The sequence below is a fragment of the Amia ocellicauda genome, chromosome 11, assembly GCF_036373705.1.
Source record: "Amia ocellicauda isolate fAmiCal2 chromosome 11, fAmiCal2.hap1, whole genome shotgun sequence".
NCBI classification, from domain to species: domain Eukaryota; kingdom Metazoa; phylum Chordata; class Actinopteri; order Amiiformes; family Amiidae; genus Amia; species Amia ocellicauda.
In genome coordinates, this window is record NC_089860.1 from 12,449,498 (window position 1) to 12,469,911 (window position 20,414).

The following is a 20,414-nucleotide window of genomic DNA, read 5'->3' on the forward strand; positions in this document are numbered from 1 at the left end:
CTCAAAACCAAAATAAAAACGGAAAACTTTTAAAATTAAATTGAAAGTGGAACATTACTGGTGTCGTACAGTTTTATGTTTACAGTGGAATATGTTGTTTAGATAAAATCACTCTGAACACAGATTAAATATAAACGTACATTAAAGTGTCATAAAGGAGGAAACAATGCACTGTATGCAAAGTTGCTTTGGGTAATTCCACAGCAACACAGCAGTATTTTTCTACAAAACTATATCACAGATCTCTAACCCAATCTCTCCTTTAAGAATGTACTCAAACAATAGCTTGTAAATATCCTTTCAGTGTCTGAACTATAAAAACAAAAGGGAGACATCTTATCACACTATCTAACAGCTCCAGTAGTAATGAGACCACAAAGGACCATATGCAATGGGATTCGTGTAGGCGTTTGGATTTGGCAAGTTCTAGCTTGCAGTGGGAGCCGTAACTGTGTCGAATCAGAATTTGTCGTCCCTACCAGCAGAATCCGTCACTCCTTTGGCAGCCGCCTGGGTTGTCCCTTTTAGCCCCTCGAAAGACTTCTTCACGGAGGCCATGGTCAAAGCCAGTTGGACCGCAGCGCTGTCCCGGCATCAGGAAGGCAGCACCAGGAGTGCCAGTTTAATACCCTCGCCACTGACGCCGCCTGGGGGCAGGCACCTCAAGCCCTTATACACCAACATGATTACGGAGGCAAAACTGTGAAAAGGAAGAGATTATTGTGGCATTCGAAAAATCAGCTTATCCAGTGATGTGTACCAGTCTGTGTGCTAATGCAAGCATTTTGTTTTCAGCTCAAAGCTCCTGATGTCGGAGACCAGACATCCTGTAGGGACTTAATTGACATTTGAAATCATTTATATCTGGGATGGGGGTGTTAAATACAAACCCAGCGCCTGGTTTGGTTTCAAGTCCACTCTTGTTCTTTTGAGTAGTGTTGGCTGCCCCTAACTAGTTTCACTACCAGCATCGGGGGCCACAAATCAAAAACACACAAGCAAGAGTAAAACGCAACTTTTTTTCTTTATTCTTTTATTTACAGAGAATTTGTCTTGCTTGACACAGACATTTTGTGTTGATAATTCCTGCATTTCTTTTTAAAAGCACATGTTGAACTGACATCAGCTATTTCACTCAATATTCTTCAAAAGACACATTTTCACTGACATTTTTTTGTTTTATCAATACATACACACACAAATATATATATATATATATTTATATAGATTTGTCAGTTTCTAATGGATGCTTCACTGGAATGGTTTCACGAGCAACTGTAAAGATACAATGTATAAAATCTTAACATGTGTAACATCAAATAAACAAGTCATCAAGTAAATAAAAGAGAACTCACATACAAGCATTGTACAGCTATATAGGATTATTTTTCTTCTATATGTATCTTTGAGGTTATTTTTTTTTAACATTTTATTGGAAGATAGGAAACATCTATACCACACACACACACGCACGCGCACACATGCGCGCACACACACACACACACACACACACACAGGTACACAAGTACAAAGATTTACGTACACGGCCAAAGTCTCATTTCCTTGGGAGGGATTCAAGGAAATGAGACCTGGCTTACAAAATTATTTCATAAAGAACTGGAACAAACACGTTACAGAAAACATGACGATCCAAATGTATTAATACAAGTTTTTTTTTTCTTTTAGTTTTTTTTTGTTTAAGGAAGAACACATCCTTGGGATATTATTATTATTTTTTATTATTTTTTTTCCATTTGTTTTTTTGCACCAGGGGTTTACTGTGAGGATAAGGGTGTTGTCCTTTTATTATTAATTATTGTGCTGATGCTGGTCAGACAAGGGCAGGGTACAGCTGACTTCTATGCTTCTGGTTCATAGTCCTGGTACTCTTCCTGCAAACAGAAAAGACAGTTAATTATAGATTGGTTACCGGATACTGACAGTATGCTGAATTCGTGCATCGCAATAGAGTAATTAGAGCATGCTAATTTCATTCTGCTGTCATTCAGGTAACCTTGAACGATATCCCAGATAAAACCCTATATGGCTTGGCTTGTCGACTGAGGAGCAAGTTCAATTTTGAGAAAGCATATTTTTCACATGTCAAAAGAGTAACAGATGACACTTAAAGTGTGATATATATATGCATATTGTTTTACAGGTTTATTACCTGCTGTCAGATCCTCAGTGAAGTTGATAAATGCATATCCTTACTGCCCTAAATTCATCTTCTCTGCCGTAATAAAAGTCTGCCTAAATGAATGATCAACTTTTTTACATGATTTATTATAGATTTTATATATTAAATTATCAGGTGTTATTCAATATTATTAAAAAACTATTTATTCATTAGTGATGGCAAGTCTTTCAGTTATGAGATGAGCATTTATGGGATGTTATTATTATTATTATTATTATTATTAATAATAATAATTTGAATAATCTACCCACAGTTAGTTGCACTTTACAATAAACCACAAAATAAATGTATTTATAATTGTGTGCATTATCGGACTGTGGAAAGCTAAAAGGTGGGTCTTGTATATAGCTAACAATCTGTCAAATCAGGGCACAAGAAATGTAGTGTCTGGTTGTTACCATGAAATGTAAGGTTATGCATTGATCTACATGAAACAAAACCATTTCTTGCTGTAGTGCCTTTAGTAAGTCACAAGAGGACAGCATTTTCTTCTGATTATGGCTGCTGAATGTGCCAAGCCTGAATTGATAGAGTATCACGGCAAGGGTAGGAGCCTGCTAACAATGCCTACTCAATTCTCTCATTTATTTCTAATTTGTTCACATGGGTCATACTGAGGTGACTGAAGGGTACCCACTGTGGTGTTTTTGTTCCTATATTATATACCAGTGTAAAGGGGGAACTGGCCACAGTGTGGCGTCCTTTGCCTGCTCTGCAAACTCAGACTCAATCCCTTATACTATGCTTTATTTACAGCAAAGCAGGGCAGAGTCTCTGACACTCCCACAATGCACTACTGATCTTTGCATCACCTCCACAGCCCCGCATTCAGTAACAGCTGGCTTGTGATGGAGAGAGAGTGTAAGAGATAGGAGATAGAAAGATACAGGAGAGAGGAGGAAGGACACATATATGGGAGATAGATGAGGGGAGATAGAGAGCTGATGAAGAATTGCTTCAGCAGTTCTACAAACCCCCTCCGCCCGATTCGTTTTCAGCTTCATTCAATAATGTGGTTTTACAAGAGGGGTTTGGACTTAAGTTGCATTTTTGCTTGGAAGTAGTGCATATATGATTACAGGTTTGAGATTCAGAAAAAAAACTAATGAACACTGTTGTATGTGTGTAAGCAAGCAAAATGGATACTGATGTTGTTAATGTCTTATGCCACAACTGGCATCCCCAGCTGTATCCTTCAAGATAAAACAGAATATAAATGGAGAGTGTCTCAGAAGGAAGATAAATGGCTACACTTACAGGAACAAAACCAGAGCTGACTATAGCACTGGATTAAAAGAGCGGGGTGGGGATTGGGGAAGAGATGCGCCCAGCGTTTCTTGATTGATGATGTTGCGTCCAAAACGTACACATGCACGACTGAGTCGGAAAACAAGTACAGCTCCTAATATGTTCAATCTTTTCTTCCTACATCTTCGTATATATATCTTATATAGTTTATTTGCACCTTCCCACCTTCCTGTTCAACAAACAAAGCTACTTGAGCCCTTTAGAAAGAGAGCATATTAACTAATGGACAAGAAGGATAATGGTATAGATGATCCCCCCTTGGCTCCACAATTGCTGAATAAATGTAATAATTATTATACAGGTGCAAAATACAAGTTTAGATGATGTCACTAGAGAACAATCACAGAAGAATGATCCAATTATGGACTACTACATAAGACAAATGCACAGCTTCATCTTAAACACCCCAGACGGTCCCATTACCTACACTACTCGAAATGGCAGCATTGGATATATGAGGTTGCCAAGTAAAAATAAATTATACGCACGGAACATTTGTTTCATGGAATAATACTGTCTCATTAGTTAGAATGAATGCACTGAAGGAAGGAATGTATTTCTTATTCTTCTTAGTTTAAGTAAAGGGGGATTTTCCCTCTTATAATACAAAACAACAACAGCATTTTCTTTTTGTATTATTTTTAGCAGCCAATCTTACATTTGCCACACATGGTTAACAGGGTCAGAGTTACACGGTGTAAATAACAGGATAAAGAGAGTCCCAGGTGGGAGTGTGTGTTCTTGGCAGATCTCTGCTCCCTGCAGTACAGTGGAAAGACTCCCAGTTGTCCCTCTGCGCAATGATAACATCCACACATATTGCTGGCCCATGACACCCAGACTGAGCACCGTACAAATTGATACTCTGTTCATATTGGTTTCCACGCTCATTTTCTGGATAGAAGATAACTGCTTCCTGACTTATATTAATCTCAGGTTTGTTAGGTCATGATTCACATCAGAAAAGAGGAATTCCCTCTGCAGTGTGGACATTTAAAACCAAGCTTGTGGACAACTAAAATCACACAATCTTTATTTAATATAGTGGGCTTGACAAGGGAATTGCCACAGAGCACTTTTGTGTGAATATGCGTACATATTGAAAAAAAGACTAAAATGTGCCTCAGATTGAAAACACTTGCCACCAAAAGCCCCTTGTGTTTCATTTTTGAGTACAAAAGGCACAGTTTCTCTCTAAAACTACCCTCAGTATTGTAAAACATCTAAATGTTTTGCTGTTGGGGTTCCTATGCAAAGATTTGGACTTTCAACTTCCTAGTGGTCTCCGGGGAGATGAGATGTATGGCGTTGTGCTTGGGACTCACATGTGGACGCCTCACTGTGGACTCACCTGGGGAGCTTCCTCGTAATTCTCCCCCTCCGGATCAAGGAGGGCCTCTCCCATTGGCTCTTCCATGGCCTCCTGCCCCAGTTCCTCAGGCTGCGGAGACACAGAAAAGCTGCGGTCAACACACTGGTATAACAGTTATATTTGAAAACACAAAGAAGGTTTCCAAAGCAAATGGAGCAGCTCAAACTGCACAATGCCTTGCTACTTTCACTGGGGAATATCAATTGAAATGCAGACCTTCATGGTGGGAGATCTTAAACTGGAGTGTTACATTACAATCTGACAAATGCACTTCTTGTGGTCTAAAGTAGTGACATAATTCAACCTAATTGGATGTGCATTTATCCATTCATAAACGGTGCATAAATCTGGATAAAAAGCAGATTTTTGCATCTGTAAAATATAGATGAACATAGAGAAAGAGCAATAACCTTGCTGCATTCAATCGTAGAAGCGTTCACATTTCAAAAATTGGGAGAAGGCCAAGAACTATATGGTTTTTCAAAAGAAGATGGTTCTGCCTACGTTGGCCCCCTCCCTGAGAACAGAAGTAACATCAGTATTTAAACACTTTAAAACCAAAAACACTAAAATACCCATTAAAAAAACAGTAATGTTGTTCCCGAGCGCCAAGGTCCATTAGTTTTCCGTATCATTTCAGACAACTACATTATTAAAGTTAAAAAAAAAAACCTAAAAAAAAACCCGAACACATCTAGGTCTAATGGAAGTAATCATTTGTCGCTGTCCTCCAGTAGAATTTAATCTCATTTTATCATGGGGTAAAGCTTTAAATCTCATAAAACGTATACAACTGCAATTTGGTAAAGGCATATTAAAAACCAAACAACGAAAAAAGCCATTGAGCTCTGTATTTGAAGATCACATGAATAGCTCTGTCAAGCAAGACAAAAACTGTAATAATAATTATAATACCAAACAAAAAATAATGACAGGAAGATTACTCCAAGAGGAAATCTGTGTTGTTAAATAGATGATTTTAGAGCAGTGGTTGTCAATACTCCTCCCAGTCTAAAAGGCTCACCAAACAAAAAATAAAAAAAAAATCTCTCTGGTATTTGTAATTAAATGGGAATGGGCACAATTAAAAGATCAGTGCTGGTGATGGTGATCTCAGTAAGGCTGCTAACCCTTTGACTGGGCATAATTTGCTGCCTGTCAGCCCCAGCCCCTCCTCACTTGGATCTCTTGGGGGCTTCTGTGTGAGTAGGATGCCGTATAGGGCTGTTTTGTGTGTGACTGGCCCCAAAAGCACAGGCCACCCCAGCCACTTCCGGTCTCTCAGCCAATGGCAGGATCTCTCTCTCCCTCCCTCCCTCCCTCCTCCATCACTATTTATTTAGCTGAAAAGCTCACAGAATTCCACCTGACCTGGGTTCGCCGTGCGGTTTTGTTCCAGCAGATTAGAGGTCATGCATTTGTCATGTCTATAATTATGCCAAATATATTATGGTTAATTAATGCAGACAATGTTACATAAAATCACAACTGTTCCACTGCTGCAGATTCCAGCGGTACACGATATTGTGAGAAGCTTTAAGATACAGAAACAATGTAATAGAAACCCATTTGTTTGTTCTCTCCCCCCACCTCCCTCCACTTTCAGCTCTTCATCCATTTTATGATGTAAATTATTTTTAGAGCAAATGATAAATGCCTCTTTCTGAAGAAGCATGAAAACGGAGGAGAGCTCTGCCTGAAGCAGTTGATAATATAGAGGACCTTCTGGGTCCCCTTTGGCTTTTAGCACTAGGATTTTTTAAGAAATCTGTATTTTGTTTCAAGAAAATGCATTATTTGGGCCCATTTGCATTGAATTGAGTCATAATTGTTGTTGTTGCTGATTAGTTATAATAAAACTAATCAGCAAGATAATCCCCCCCAAAAGAGCCTTCAATGCACCATGTATCAAGGCTCAATTCAAACAGGAAACAGCCCTTTTTGGACCACTAATCAATCAACCCCCCATTGTTTAATAAGATTTTAATACATTTTAAAATGAGTTTATTGAAAAATAAATGCATTGTGGTAAGCAAACCAACATACATTACCTCACAACTGTATACATGTGTAATGCATGTCAAGACAGATATCTGACATAAAATAATACCGCACATGTACCAAAGATTACTAATGGATGCATACTGTGCTATTACTCCAGTCTCTTACACTCCCTGCTTAGTGTTATATAGGCTTTCACTATAATATAACATCCTTACTAGTAGGTGCAAATGCACTTATGGTGTCCTTAAAAAACACAACAATGATGATACAAAGATTAAAAACATAACTCATTATCTCTGGTATAACTCATTACTTGCAAAGGAAGGGGGATGTTCCCATTACTTCTGGGAATATGTTGTTTATCCGTTTTGCGAAAGCATTTGGCAACATTGTCCGTGCCACAAATTACAAAGGCTCTCATTTTCAACCCCAGTTTCAAGGGAACCAGATCCCTACAGCTCAAGTTGATGAAATAGGTCACTTTGGCATTGTGTTACAGCTACAGCCCGTCACACATATACACTACAACCCTTCTCACGTGTTCAGGGTACTCAAACTCAAAAGCTTCTGAAGGACAGCCAGAAGCAAACACATACATATAGAGCTTCACATTCTCTCTAAAACTAATTAATTAAATACTGAAAAAAAATACACGGGTGTTAATGTGTACTAGAATGTGTTCCTTTTGTGAATTCATAATTCATTCTGTCCATATTTCAATGGGGTACCCTTTAGAGATTTAGTTCATTTTGGGGATTGTTCAAAGCTTCAAAGTTGAATAGTTTGTGGCTAAGATCCAAGCTGTTGGGCAAGTACACAGCTGGATACTTCACTGGTAAAGCGAGCTCTGAGGAGCTGCTGTTCATTTACCTGGCTGCTATTTTCAGCTCTGTTCCAGGAACAAGGCTAAAGTGTCCTGGGCGCCTGCATCTTTATTTTTAACCTCAGCTAATCGAGTCAATTAGGTCACCTTGAAATGCTCTGTAATCCTGCTCTCACACAGCCTCATTGCAAGACACTTCCTCTGTGCCTTCTCAGGTGTTGGTCTACAGAAGGTGTGTTAAAGTTACAATCAAGGTGGTTTTAATACGATTTTTCGACAGTCAGTTGTTGGAAAACATTGGGGAGGTCAGCTTCAAATAAGGGAGAAATGAATGTAATGATTCTGTTACAAACCCACCACAAAGACTTGACATTATCTGGATTCGTACTTTCTCCCTCCCTCCCAAGAGTAGGACATACAAAGCTAGCTATTACACTCACCTAAAGGATTATTAGGAACACCATACTAATACTGTGTTTGACCCCCTTTCGCCTTCAGAACTGCCTTAATTCTACGTGGCATTGATTCAACAAGGTGCTGAAAGCATTCTTTAGAAATGCTGGCCCATATTGATAGGATAGCATCTTGCAGTTGATGGAGATTTGTGGGATGCACATCCAGGGCACGAAGCTCCCGTTCCACCACATCCCAAAGATGCTCTATTGGGTTGAGATCTGGTGACTGTGGGGGCCAGTTTAGTACAGTGAACTCATTGTCATGTTCAAGAAACCAATTTGAAATGATTCGACCTTTGTTACATGGTGCATTATCCTGCTGGAAGTAGCCATCAGAGGATGGGTACATGGTGGTCATAAAGGGATGGACATGGTCAGAAACAATGCTCAGGTAGGCCGTGGCATTTAAACGATGCCCAATTGGCACTAAGGGGCCTAAAGTGTGCCAAGAAAACATCCCCCACACCATTACACCACCACCACCAGCCTGCACAGTGGTAACAAGGCATGATGGATCCATGTTCTCATTCTGTTTACGCCAAATTCTGACTCTACCATCTGAATGTCTCAACAGAAATCGAGACTCATCAGACCAGGCAACGTTTTTCCAGTCTTCAACTGTCCAATTTTGGTGAGCTTGTGCAAATTGTAGCCTCTTTTTCCTATTTGTAGTGGAGATGAGTGGTACCCGGTGGGATCTTCTGCTGTTGTAGCCCATCCGCCTCAAGGTTGTACGTGTTGTGGCTTCACATACCATACCTGCATACCTCGGTTGTAACGAGTGGTTATTTCAGTCAAAGTTGCTCTTCCATCAGCTTGAATCAGTCGGCCCATTCTCCTCTGACCTCTAGCATCAACAAGGCATTTTCGCCCACAGGACTGCCGCATACTGGATGTTTTTCCCTTTTCACACCATTCTTTGTAAACCCTAGAAATGGTTGTGCGTGAAAATCCCAGTAACTGAGCAGATTGTGAAATACTCAGACCGGCCCGTCTGGCACCAACAACCATGCCACGCTCAAAATTGCTTAAATCACCTTTCTTTCCCATTCAGACATTCAGTTTGGAGTTCAGGAGATTGTCTTGACCAGGACCACACCCCTAAATGCATTGAAGCAACTGCCATGTGATTGGTTGGTTAGATAATTGCATTAATGAGAAATTGAACAGGTGTTCCTAATAATCCTTTAGGTGAGTGTATAACGGACAATGGTAAGGCCATCATAACCATCATTAATTTTTGTTTTGATTGATCCCAGTTGTTTTAAATTACTGTCTTTGTATTATTCTTTAGCATTTTCTATTGAAAAGAAAAATAAGAGAGTCCTGTACAGTCCAAGTGGGAAGTACATTAAGCTATGTCATGGAGATTAAGTGTTAAGGAAGATTAATGACTGGTCTTAGCACAATGGCCTTTAACAAAGGGGATCAAGCTCTAAAAATGATAGAAATGCCACAACTAATCCGTGGATGTTGGATCGTAGTGTCATTTAAACTATTTCATTTTTTCCTTGAACCAATTAGGAGTTTCCCTTTTCTACCGTCTCCTACTGTAAATGTTGTATAGAAATAAGTAAGGAAGCTTATAGGGCAAAATAAGGACCAGGAAGTGATTCCTTCAATCCAGTAAATAAGCACACCACTAAGGGAGATGTGCCAAGGACAAATACACATCAAGGTAAAAGGTTGGAAAGTGATATCCCCAGTGAAACACAGCGTGCGTATCAAATCACTCAGGAACAGACACATAAACAACCAACAAGAAAAACAGTACAGGGATTGCTATTGTAAAACTGGCAGGTGAAGTCAACAGTGAAAGTAGGATGTGTTGAATACACTCACTTTTTAGCAGTTTCTTATTATTTCCTTAAAGCGTGGGAAGTTTCTGCTTAATAAATATTATACCAATTATATCTTTAAAGAGCACAGGGTTGAACTAACATACGTCTATAATAAGGCAGACCGTACAAGATACATTTCCAAATCCGACACCTCAGAGTGAATGACTAAGATTTGAAAGATTCAGAAATCTTCAAGAGTTTTTCCAGTGTTACTGAATTCTGAATTTCTTTCATTATCCACTAGGATGCTTGGATGGGGGTTATCTAGGGGGCTTACCTTCATGTCAGCCGGGAACTCATCTTTCTTTACCAGGCCTGTGGCAGCGGCAATGTTCCCAGCCCCGGAAAACACAGCACCACCTAGCTGAGAGGCTTGTTCCTTCGTCTTCTCCGCCACTGTTTAAAAGCAAAGATAATGTGGTTAATGATAAACGCTTTCAAAGAAGGTCTAAGATTACAGGACTAAAGAACATAAGGGCCAATTTATTACAGTAAATCAATAATTCAGAAATATTCAGACGCCATACAAAGGGCAGTACTAAGACTGAACAACAGATTTGGGATGCTGTTTGTTTAAAGCTCAATTTGCCCTTCGTTTTCCATTTTTCAGAAAATTACTGTAGAAGTTGAAATGTTCCAACTCACCAAGAGATAAGTTAAGTGTAGAACAGACACAATTTATTTTTATTTTTATACCCAACTATAATTTTGTTAGATTACTTCGATTGTACCTGAAGATTGGAGAAAGCCCAGCACATCTTTGAATCTTTGAAAGTTGCCTCGTGAATGCTTGGATAAAAAGCTTTTAACTACGATTACACTGAAAGAGGCTGCAATTACAATTACAGCTGATAGAGACTAGTATGGAATCAAAACGGAGCATTAAAAGCCAATTTTAGATCTAGCCAGAGTAAGAAATTATTCTCTCTTTCTAAAATGTGTTCCTGTGAAGCTGCTATAAACCAATTACAGACACAAATCGTGACAATATAGAGAATGAGGTCTCCAAGCCTGGCGCTGGAAAGCCAGTCTTCTAGTTTTAATTTCTGCCAAGCTCTCGTTTACTTAATTGAACTCATTACTGGCTTAATTAGTCAAGATAAACGTGAGCTTTAGCCACTTATTGAAACACCTATAAAACCTGCAGGCTTATGAGTCTCCAGGACCTGGGTTGGCAAAATCAATGGTATAGTGGATGTATATTCCGTGACAGAAAGGAGTCGTTCAGTGTGCAACTGCATAATTTAAGGAAAGTATAGGGATTAACATCTGTAACATATAACCTGCCCTGTGGCCTTTCTGTGGAGGAACATTGTGCAGCCCTTTGAACTAAAACAATGACTGAGTGAAAAGAAAGAAATAACGAGAGTGATGAATGAGAATTGACTGGAAACTAATACAAAGGGAGCAGAAGGTGATTTGCCACCTTTTCTCTAATAACAGCCCCTGCGGTGAAGTGCAGGTAGTGTTGGTGGAGGACTAAACAAAGAAAATGACAAGTGGGGGCAGATGGGTGCAGTCTCCTTTCAGAAATACAATGTCATTTTCCAAACCATTTTCCACAGAGCCTGCAGTTGTTTTTAAAATGCGTCTTTGTGCACGTCCAGTAAGTAGGATAGGATACAAAGCAATATAGTCAGCCGCCACTATGTCACAGCTCAGGCAAATTTTAAAGTTTTCAAAGCCAGTTCGAGCCGATTTATACGTTTGATATATTTAACTAATATCAAGGGGATCAGACTCTTTATGGGTCGTATCTCCAATTTAATACTGCCTTTAATTGTCCAGACTGTCCCCTCTGATGTGTATTAAAGGTCACAAGAGGAAGGCCAATTCAGTGAATTCAGATTAGGAACTCCAGATGTAATTTCACAAGTGACTGCATGCTGACCTCAGAGTCACAGATTGCAACAACAGCATTTTTAATCCCACCCAAAGTTACAGGAGAATAATAACAATAAAACAAAATGTTATGTGCATTTCCAGAGGGAGGAATTTTGCCAGCATTTTAGATCACGATTTATTTCCTTTTGCATTTCGCACATTATGGACGGCTCCTGTCATCTCCCCCACATTGAGCAAAGCAAACAATAAATCAAACTTCATTATCCAGGACAAAGACCGCTCACACAGTTGTAAATTCATTTAAAATGAGCGTGTTTATCATTTTGAAATGCTGCAAACTTTTTCAACTAATCTTTTTCAGTTTTCCTTTACTTCAACCACAGGGAGTTGGACGGCAAAGACGGGATCTGTAAAATTGCTGAAGCATCATTTATGAATTCAGACCTTAGTGTGCTCTTTATAATATATAGTAAAGCTCAGACAGGTACAGTTAATCAAAATTCAACCTAAATTGTAATTTCAACAAACTGGATAGAATAGCAGGACCATTTTATTTAAATAACTTGGGGATTGCAGTTCAGAGATAAATAAAACAAATTACACATTGTATGACACTGAGTGACAGCTGTTTTGTGTGTCAATGTAGAGAACAACTCATCAAAACATTTATTTTGTTTAAAGTGAACTTCAAGAAATAATAATTTACCTCTGGAAGGAGGATTCATAACAGGAAGCATTGATACTTCTCCGTCACTTGAAATATTTTTGCAAAAAGTATAATAACTAACAATTTCAGTTTTAACCAACAACTATAAAGAGATAGCAGATGAAGGCACACTCATAACATGTATGGTTCAATTTCAGACAATGCATACATTATAATCTCACATTTTCAAGCTTAAGAAAAGCCAATTAAAGGATAAAGAGAAACATTTATTGGAATCTACTGCCACATATGCTGCCACATGCAGTTGTAATATAAAGATTGCAAAGGCTGTGTGCTGTTGACCAAATCTTTTAATTTACGTTTAATGTTTCATTACCATGACTTTAATATAAACGGAATTAGAAGGGTCTGTTTCAAATATGAATCACTGCAAAATATTGTAATGTCTGGAAAGCTGAAGCACTATAATTGCTAAAATAGAAAATAGAAACTAGGGAAGGTAATTCTTCACATAAATTGCTCTAAGTAAACTGAATCACAGAAAAAAATAATTAAAGAAGCTAAATCAAACTTAGATTAATTTTCCTTACACTTGCTAAAGTAGATGTTGAAACACATCTAACCAGATTAAGTTCATTTCTGAACTGTAAGCAGTTGACACTCTAGAGACTATTATCTGCCGTTTTCAACTATGAGATTATGTTTATGAACAATTTTTGCTTATGTGACTAAATAGCTTAATCCCCCAATAACAACACAGGGAATTAGTGTTGTTACCAGCTATTCTGGCATTGGTACCCAATATGCATTAAAATACCCAAAAATGTACACCCATTGCTTTTCTTTCTTCCATTTAATAAATGTGCCCTTCATAATCTGTCGATTTAATTTTTTAGTTTTTGTGAAAATGTGCCCCACCCTATGGATATGAAGTAAATTCAGTTCAAAAGGGCCAAATTAAATGCTTATAAAGGGTTTACTCACCTGATGCGACCCCTTGAACTCCTTCTTTGGTTTTGTTTCCTGAAAAGAGAAGATGAAATCTGAATACTCTGCATTAACCACAAGCAGAACAACTTTTCTAAGGTCATCCATCTTAGAGACTTTATATATGAAATTAATATAGCTTGCACCTTAGGGTTACATCATTTTTTACCCATTTTACTTAATATTGACATGAAGACACACAATACACAAGGAAGGGTATACGGAGATGTGGAACTCATTTTCCAAAGCAAACGAGAATTATAAACGCATTCGTAAGACATAAATAAGTGGCCCATCATGTTTGAGACATTTCACGCTATGGATCAAAAGATTACAGTTCATCATACTTAGGCTTGTGGCAATGAAATACGGAGTGTGGTGAATTTAAATATATATAATGTATTATTCAGTAGCATTCACATTATGTATTCCCTGAGACACAGTCCTTGAATTGAGAGGCCTTGAAAGACTGTTGCTTGTGGTCAACTTTATGGAGGCCAAGATCCACATAACCAATACCCTACAGCACATTGATTAATTTGCTGTAGACTGAACTGAGGAACCTTAGTTGGTGCTCTTTGCTCTTTTGGCCCCTCCAAACAAGCCCTTAAACACAGGCCCTGTCAACCTGACCCACATTAATGGCCGCACTACACTGTAAGCCCCTTCAGGAAAGGTTTTAAAGCCCGTGTCTGTCAGGATTTACTCCCGTATCTGGCTTAAAGCTATTCCCTCCTAAGACTAACAGGAAACGGCAAATCATTGCAAAAGTGACACTACAAAGCTGTATAGAATAAGCAAAAATCCCTGTGAATGTATGGGAGTATTGTTTTAGAACATATCTTGAAGACGCACGAGGCGGTATCACACTTGCCTATGAATATTAATGAGCTTTGAAATCCTAGGATAAGATGCCAATGCACACAGAAAAACAACACCAGAAATGACACCTTTTGGAGAGGAAAAAAAACGAGGGGAAGCGGAGGGCTGTACATCTTAAACAGCTAGCTGCATGTGCCAATGGGCAAATCAGATTTGACTGCCTTGATGCAGTAGCTGGAGTAGTGGTTGATGCACTGGTGTTGATGTAGATACTGCCTCTTAAATAGCAGTGCGATACAGTGAAAAATGAGGGGTCTGGCAAGTGAGCCTTGCATTTTTGATCGCAAGTTCATATTCCCTTATATCCCAAGCATGGCAGGGGCATTCCAAAGGGGGCAAGGTCAAGGAAAAGATTCAATCTGACAATCTAAGACTCGGCAGGAGTGACAGGAGGCAAACACTGCATTGATTTAATACGGATACTGATGGTGACTCAACCATAACTTGCTCTTCCTGCAAGAAGATGAATGTCTTAAGGCACCACCACATTTTGGTTTAAATCATTGTGTTCATTAAAGCTCCACCATATTTTATTGTCAGTGTGCGACTCTGAATCTGAGTACAGATTAAATTACCTATAACAACATATTCCAAACCATCATCATCTACTAATTAGAATGCAATACCAGTGATTTGGAAAAACATTAATAATTTATTCATAGCAGCCTTAAATTGCAGCTACAATATATATGTTTGTTTTCTTGCTGCCGCACTGCTCATCTGCATTTATACAACACACTTTCAACCATATCCTTCTCATTCCAAATGGTTTGTGAAGTGGCTATGTAACAAAAAAAATGCAAAAATCCATTTGCAGTCCCAATTATGAAAACATTCAGCAAATTCAATACGACTTTAATGTAGCCATTTCTTACAAACAGGGAAGGGTCATTTTTCAACAGTCTGGTTTTAGTGCCTGAGATTTATAATAAATGGTCAGGTTAGATGTTATATGTTACCATGAATGTCCATTCAAAATGCACTACAGAAAGCTTTCTAAGTCTATAGAGCTATTGAGCAATTCAAGCATATTACAGAAAGTACTTGTGTGTCATTTGCTCACTGACTGACAGACAATAAATGTGGCTAAACCTGACAAAGAAAAGCAAACTAAAATACAATGTATTGTAGCCGCTATTATATTTTAGAACATATTGCATATGAAATTAAAGTAAAATTAATATGATGCAACAACACACTATCACTGGCCAAAATTCTATGATGTTATGAAACACACACACACACACACATTTATAAAGCATGGTGTTTTCTTGAGAGATAGGAGCTGGACCATATGCATACCCATCTGTCTATAACAGTCCTGCCCTTAGAGGCTGTAGACGTATAAACACAGTCTGTGGTTTCAATCGAAATCCAGGAACAAAACAGGCCTGCGAATAAAACATTTAAATCCTAGCAGTCTAAGCTAGAGATTGTCCCACACTTGTCAAGGTGGTCTGAAGTCAGCTATTTATTTACTGCATGTGTTAATGATTCACTAGCGTTTCCCTTGTCACCTTGAGACTGCATTAGAGGTCATTACCACACAGCAGGCCTCGTTCTCGCAGGCCCAGCACTGCAGAGCGTTAGGATGCTCTGTCGGTTTCACTAAGACAAGATAAGCTTCAAAGTGGAATACATTTAGTAGAGTTTGATTAAAAATCAGATTTCCTTTGCATTTGTAGATCTACAAAAAGGAAATGCATACAATAAAGTCAACAGCAAAACATACAGGATTAATTAATTGGCTGAGAATACAGAATACAATATAATGTTATTTATTTCTTAAAAGGGTAATTTTTTTATATAGATTTTAATTTCAAGGTAGACCAATTATAGACAAATCACCAATCACCTTATATTACCCATACATACTTTGATCTTCAGTAATCCTAAATGTGTTTTACCTTGCCTAATAATTACTATTGAAGAAAAAAAAAAAAAAAGTTAATACAAATATTTATTTTTAAAAACAATTAGGTCATCATGAACCTTTCCAAATTCAAAATGATTTTAATTACGGAGGGGCTTCATTATCAAATAAGGCCTTGTATTACATGGAACGATATTAACCTCAGCAACAAAACAGCAACAGTCACTTATTTTTCCAATTAAATTCTTCTTATATCTTCTAAATCAAAACTTAGTGCCGAATTAAATCAAAACTTTGACCCAACCGCTAATGGAAAACTAGAGAACTGTACTCATTTGCGGCTTCATATTTTTTTTAAGATGCCACTTTCTTCTAATCAGAAATGTATCCGTTATGATGTACAGGTTTGTAGTTTGCCATTAGCGGGTGGGTCAAAGTTTTGATTTAATCCGGCCCTTAGTTTGAAATGCTGAACGTGAGCACACAGCGCATTATGAAAAATGTGGCGAATGCCTCGATCCATAGACAATACTATTACAGGCAGATTTAACTTGCATTCAGTGAACATACAAAGACTATAAATGTACATCTTTTTTGTTACATTTGACCTCATTCTAAAAATGCACGATTGGAGAAACAATGCGTAGGGGCCCGCTTCCCTCTAGGCCCTGCATTGGCTGAATCATAGATGTTGCTGTAAGTTTAGCAGTGCATGAGTCAGAGGCAGTGCCTGACTGGGGTGAACACGTCATCTACACACTCACAAGGCTAAGGGCTTGATTTTAAATTATACACACAAGTTTGATGGAAAATCAGTGAGGCTTCGCACTTGTATACTTTTAAAAATCCAGCCTGTGTCTACATAAGCTTTCCCAGAGAGGTTTATTTTCTTGCCTGTCTATTCCTTAAGATGTTAAATATTGTCTACCTAGCCATAGGTGTAACAGAATCCAGAAAAAGCTGAATCTACCACTTTCCAATGAAACGTCCTTTAAGAAATGCAAGGCTACTAGTAGAGTGGAAATCCTGGCAGGAAAATGACTCATGTGCATCTTGCCAGCATGGCATTTATGAAACTACATTTGAATGACAATTGGATCCATGTCTTGTGGTCAGATGAAACAGAGGTTGAGCATTTTAGACATTCTCAATGTTATGTTTGGCGTAAAAAATATGATGTTCATGTACAGCAAACGCTCACTGTGAAATATGGAGGGGGATCTATTATTTCTCAGGGTTGTTTTGCATCAACAGGTCCTGGAGACCTCGTCAAGATGATGACAATGATTCAAAGCATACATCCAAATCTACTAAGAAATGGTTAACTGCCCGCAATTTAAATGTTCTCAAATCACCATCTCAATCTCCAGACCTCAATCCAATAGAAGAGCTGTGGTTCAAACTCAAGAAGGCAGTTCACAAACTGAAACCAAAAGAGTCTGAAAGAACTAGAGGAATTCTGCTGTGAGGAAGAGTCAGAAATCCCCTGTCCGAAGGGCCAGAGCCTCATGCAACTCTACTGGAGGGGTCTTGTCAGTGTAATCCATGCCATAGGAGGATTTACAAAGTAATAGTTACTTTAAAGGTAAGGGTGTGAGTAAAAGTGACCTCCCGTTTTCTGGAATTCAATTCATAATCCATGAAAAATACCACTCTTCTCTGTGCAATGTTAATCAGATTACAGTATAAAAGTTTTAGAATTTCTCCAGCAGGACACATTATCCATCTTTATTTATAGATTATATTTGTTATTTATATTTATTCAGGGGTATGAAAAAATGTGGAGGGCACAGTATATATGTCATGGAGACACCATAGATGATTACAGCTATTCCAAAACTGTTATGAAAAGAATAAGTACATATTAGGCCTTCATTCACAGCCAGAGGTAGTGTGTCTATTATAGTGTTATATACCCAAAAGTAAAGGCACTTGGATCTGACCTGACAATGTTTGAAACTGGAACAGCACATCCTATCCCTAAAGTACACTGCAGGCCACATTGTAGGGATGTAGAGACTGTAGGAGGTACTAGACCGAAACCCAGATCATGTAGATTGCAATCTCCCATAGGACACCAGGAATAACTGGAATAGTGACACAGGAAGAGACCTGCTGAGTTGGAAACGGTGTACAATAAGGTCATGCACAATATTGGATACAACATTGAGTCTGTCTTTAATTGATACCTTAAGCTCTTTAGCTAAAAACTGCATCATCAAAGATAAACAAATCTTATAAAAAAAACAAACAAAAAAAACACAACAACAACAGTAAAGTAGCATAGAACACATATATAAAAGAAAAGGCTGGTTAATTGAGCTTCTCTTCATAAATTGACACAGATTGTTAATAGGAGGATTGGGATCATGGGAAATATAACATGGGTTTGAAAAAAAAAAATCACAGAGGATCAAAAGGAATGAAGTTAACCCTATCCACCATGATGTGATAGCAGGTATAAATATACAGGTATCCAGTTTAACTTTACTGTCACTCTATGTAGTACAAGCCATCTCATTGACAGAAAGGGATAACCCCACTCTTATGATGTGCAGTAGTTTGATCAAAGGAATGGCAAGTGTAAAATTTGATATTCAAATTGCACTCAGTAAACAAGCACCCCTTTTTCTATTTATACCCCTTATGTTTTATTCATGCAATTATTTCATTTGCTCTATCTGAAGACAACTTATAGTATTTGTGCTTTGATTCAACTAGTAGGAATTAATAATCACAAATTAAAAAAAAAAACTGAAATGAAAGAAAAGAAAAACATGTCGGTTTATTCTTTTCCTAAGAGATACATAGTAAAATTATATTATTGAGTTGCCTTATCTGTAAATGTGCTTGTTTTACAGCAGAATGTTAGATTGCTTTTCACTTGGCTGGTGGCTCTTATTGTTGATGTAATGGTCTCATTCTGGGCACTTTTCCAAGTGCTGATAGAATATAAGGTATGTATTGATTTGCACTTGAAAATCCCTGGCAGGAATGCACTTTACAGAACCATATAATTTTATGCGCATTATGTGTTTTTTGATTGGATAAACTGTCCTCTTCTGAACCCATGCAATGAACTGCTCAAGGTATTCAGATTTTGGTATTCAGGATTATCAGAGTTTAACAGTCTGTTGTCAGATTAACAGATAACCGTCCCCTACTAGTGACTAAGTGTAGGTTTTTTGCACATGGTTTATGGTTCTTTTTTATCCTCTGTGTCAGTAATAGAGTAATAGATTGGTTATTACACATGTATTACTGCCTCTAAAGTGAAACCAACTATTTACTTTCCTCCATTACTACTATAGTAGATTGTAAAGGGGACTAGAAATGCTTTGTTTACAAATTTGCACAGATTCTGGGTATGTCAATGTAAATAAAACATGTCTTATAGGATAGGTGACAAGTCATCTTCTGATAAAAGCCTATAAAACAATCCCAAATCTGAGGGTGTTTCTTTTCTTGCGATCTTATTTACTTGATTTGACAGAACACCTACTCTGGTAACAGAGCATTTGAGGGAATAATGAAGATGAGGCTGTCAATAACCTTTTACGGAGATTTGGCTTTCAGAAGCTCTTTGATCTGACCGATGATAGGTTTGAGTCTACAGCTGTGATGGAGAGAGACGCTGCTGTCAGTCACATAAATCTCTCGGCAACACTTACAAATGGACGAGAACAGAATATGTGCCAGTTAAATTGCTCTGCTCCACTCTCGTCTAATCAAAATCAAATACAAGGACCCCAATACTACCCTTTCAAAAGATGTGTCAATTTAATGTTAATTACTTCACTCTTAAGATAATTTATTAGGCTGATTTTGCTCTGGAATTCTGCCAGCTGCCGAAAGGAAATCCCTGTACGTTCTTCCCAGCTCTGCTCAGCCATTGCCGTTCTCACTTTTAATGTATTTCACCCTTGGCTGGATGTAAAATATCTTAAATCAGCATAACAAACTAAAATAATGAGGACTGCCATAGGTCAGAACATTGAAAATGTACTTCTTACTCCCAAGACAACTTTTTTTTTCTTCTGTAAATTAATTCAAAATATGAAAATGCAGATTGCAGTCAATCATTGTTAAAAACATCCACAGGAGGATCTTGTGACTTAAGTGGACCATTAACATTAATTTATTTTGGGGAGTTTAAT

General features: G+C 38.0%; 1 protein-coding gene across 4 annotated transcripts in view; it reads right to left on the reverse strand.

Annotated features, from left to right (window-relative positions):
- Nucleotides 1–1,005: 1,005 nt before the first annotated feature.
- The window catches only part of sncb (synuclein, beta), a 30,690-nt gene continuing 11,281 nt past the window's right edge, over nucleotides 1,006–20,414 (reverse strand). For 3 of the 4 annotated variants that reach the window (XM_066716584.1, XM_066716583.1, XM_066716585.1), the window contains exons 3-6: nucleotides 13,500–13,538; nucleotides 10,281–10,399; nucleotides 4,860–4,949; nucleotides 1,006–1,892 (exon numbers count right to left, since the gene is read on the reverse strand). In XM_066716584.1, the coding sequence (XP_066572681.1) occupies nucleotides 1,860–1,892; nucleotides 4,860–4,949; nucleotides 10,281–10,399; nucleotides 13,500–13,538 (281 nt within the window). In that variant the 3' untranslated portion in view covers nucleotides 1,006–1,859. Of the gene's footprint in view, nucleotides 1,893–4,833; nucleotides 4,950–10,280; nucleotides 10,400–13,499; nucleotides 13,539–20,414 lie in introns of all 4 variants that reach the window. The other variant, XM_066716586.1, reaches the window with a different exon arrangement.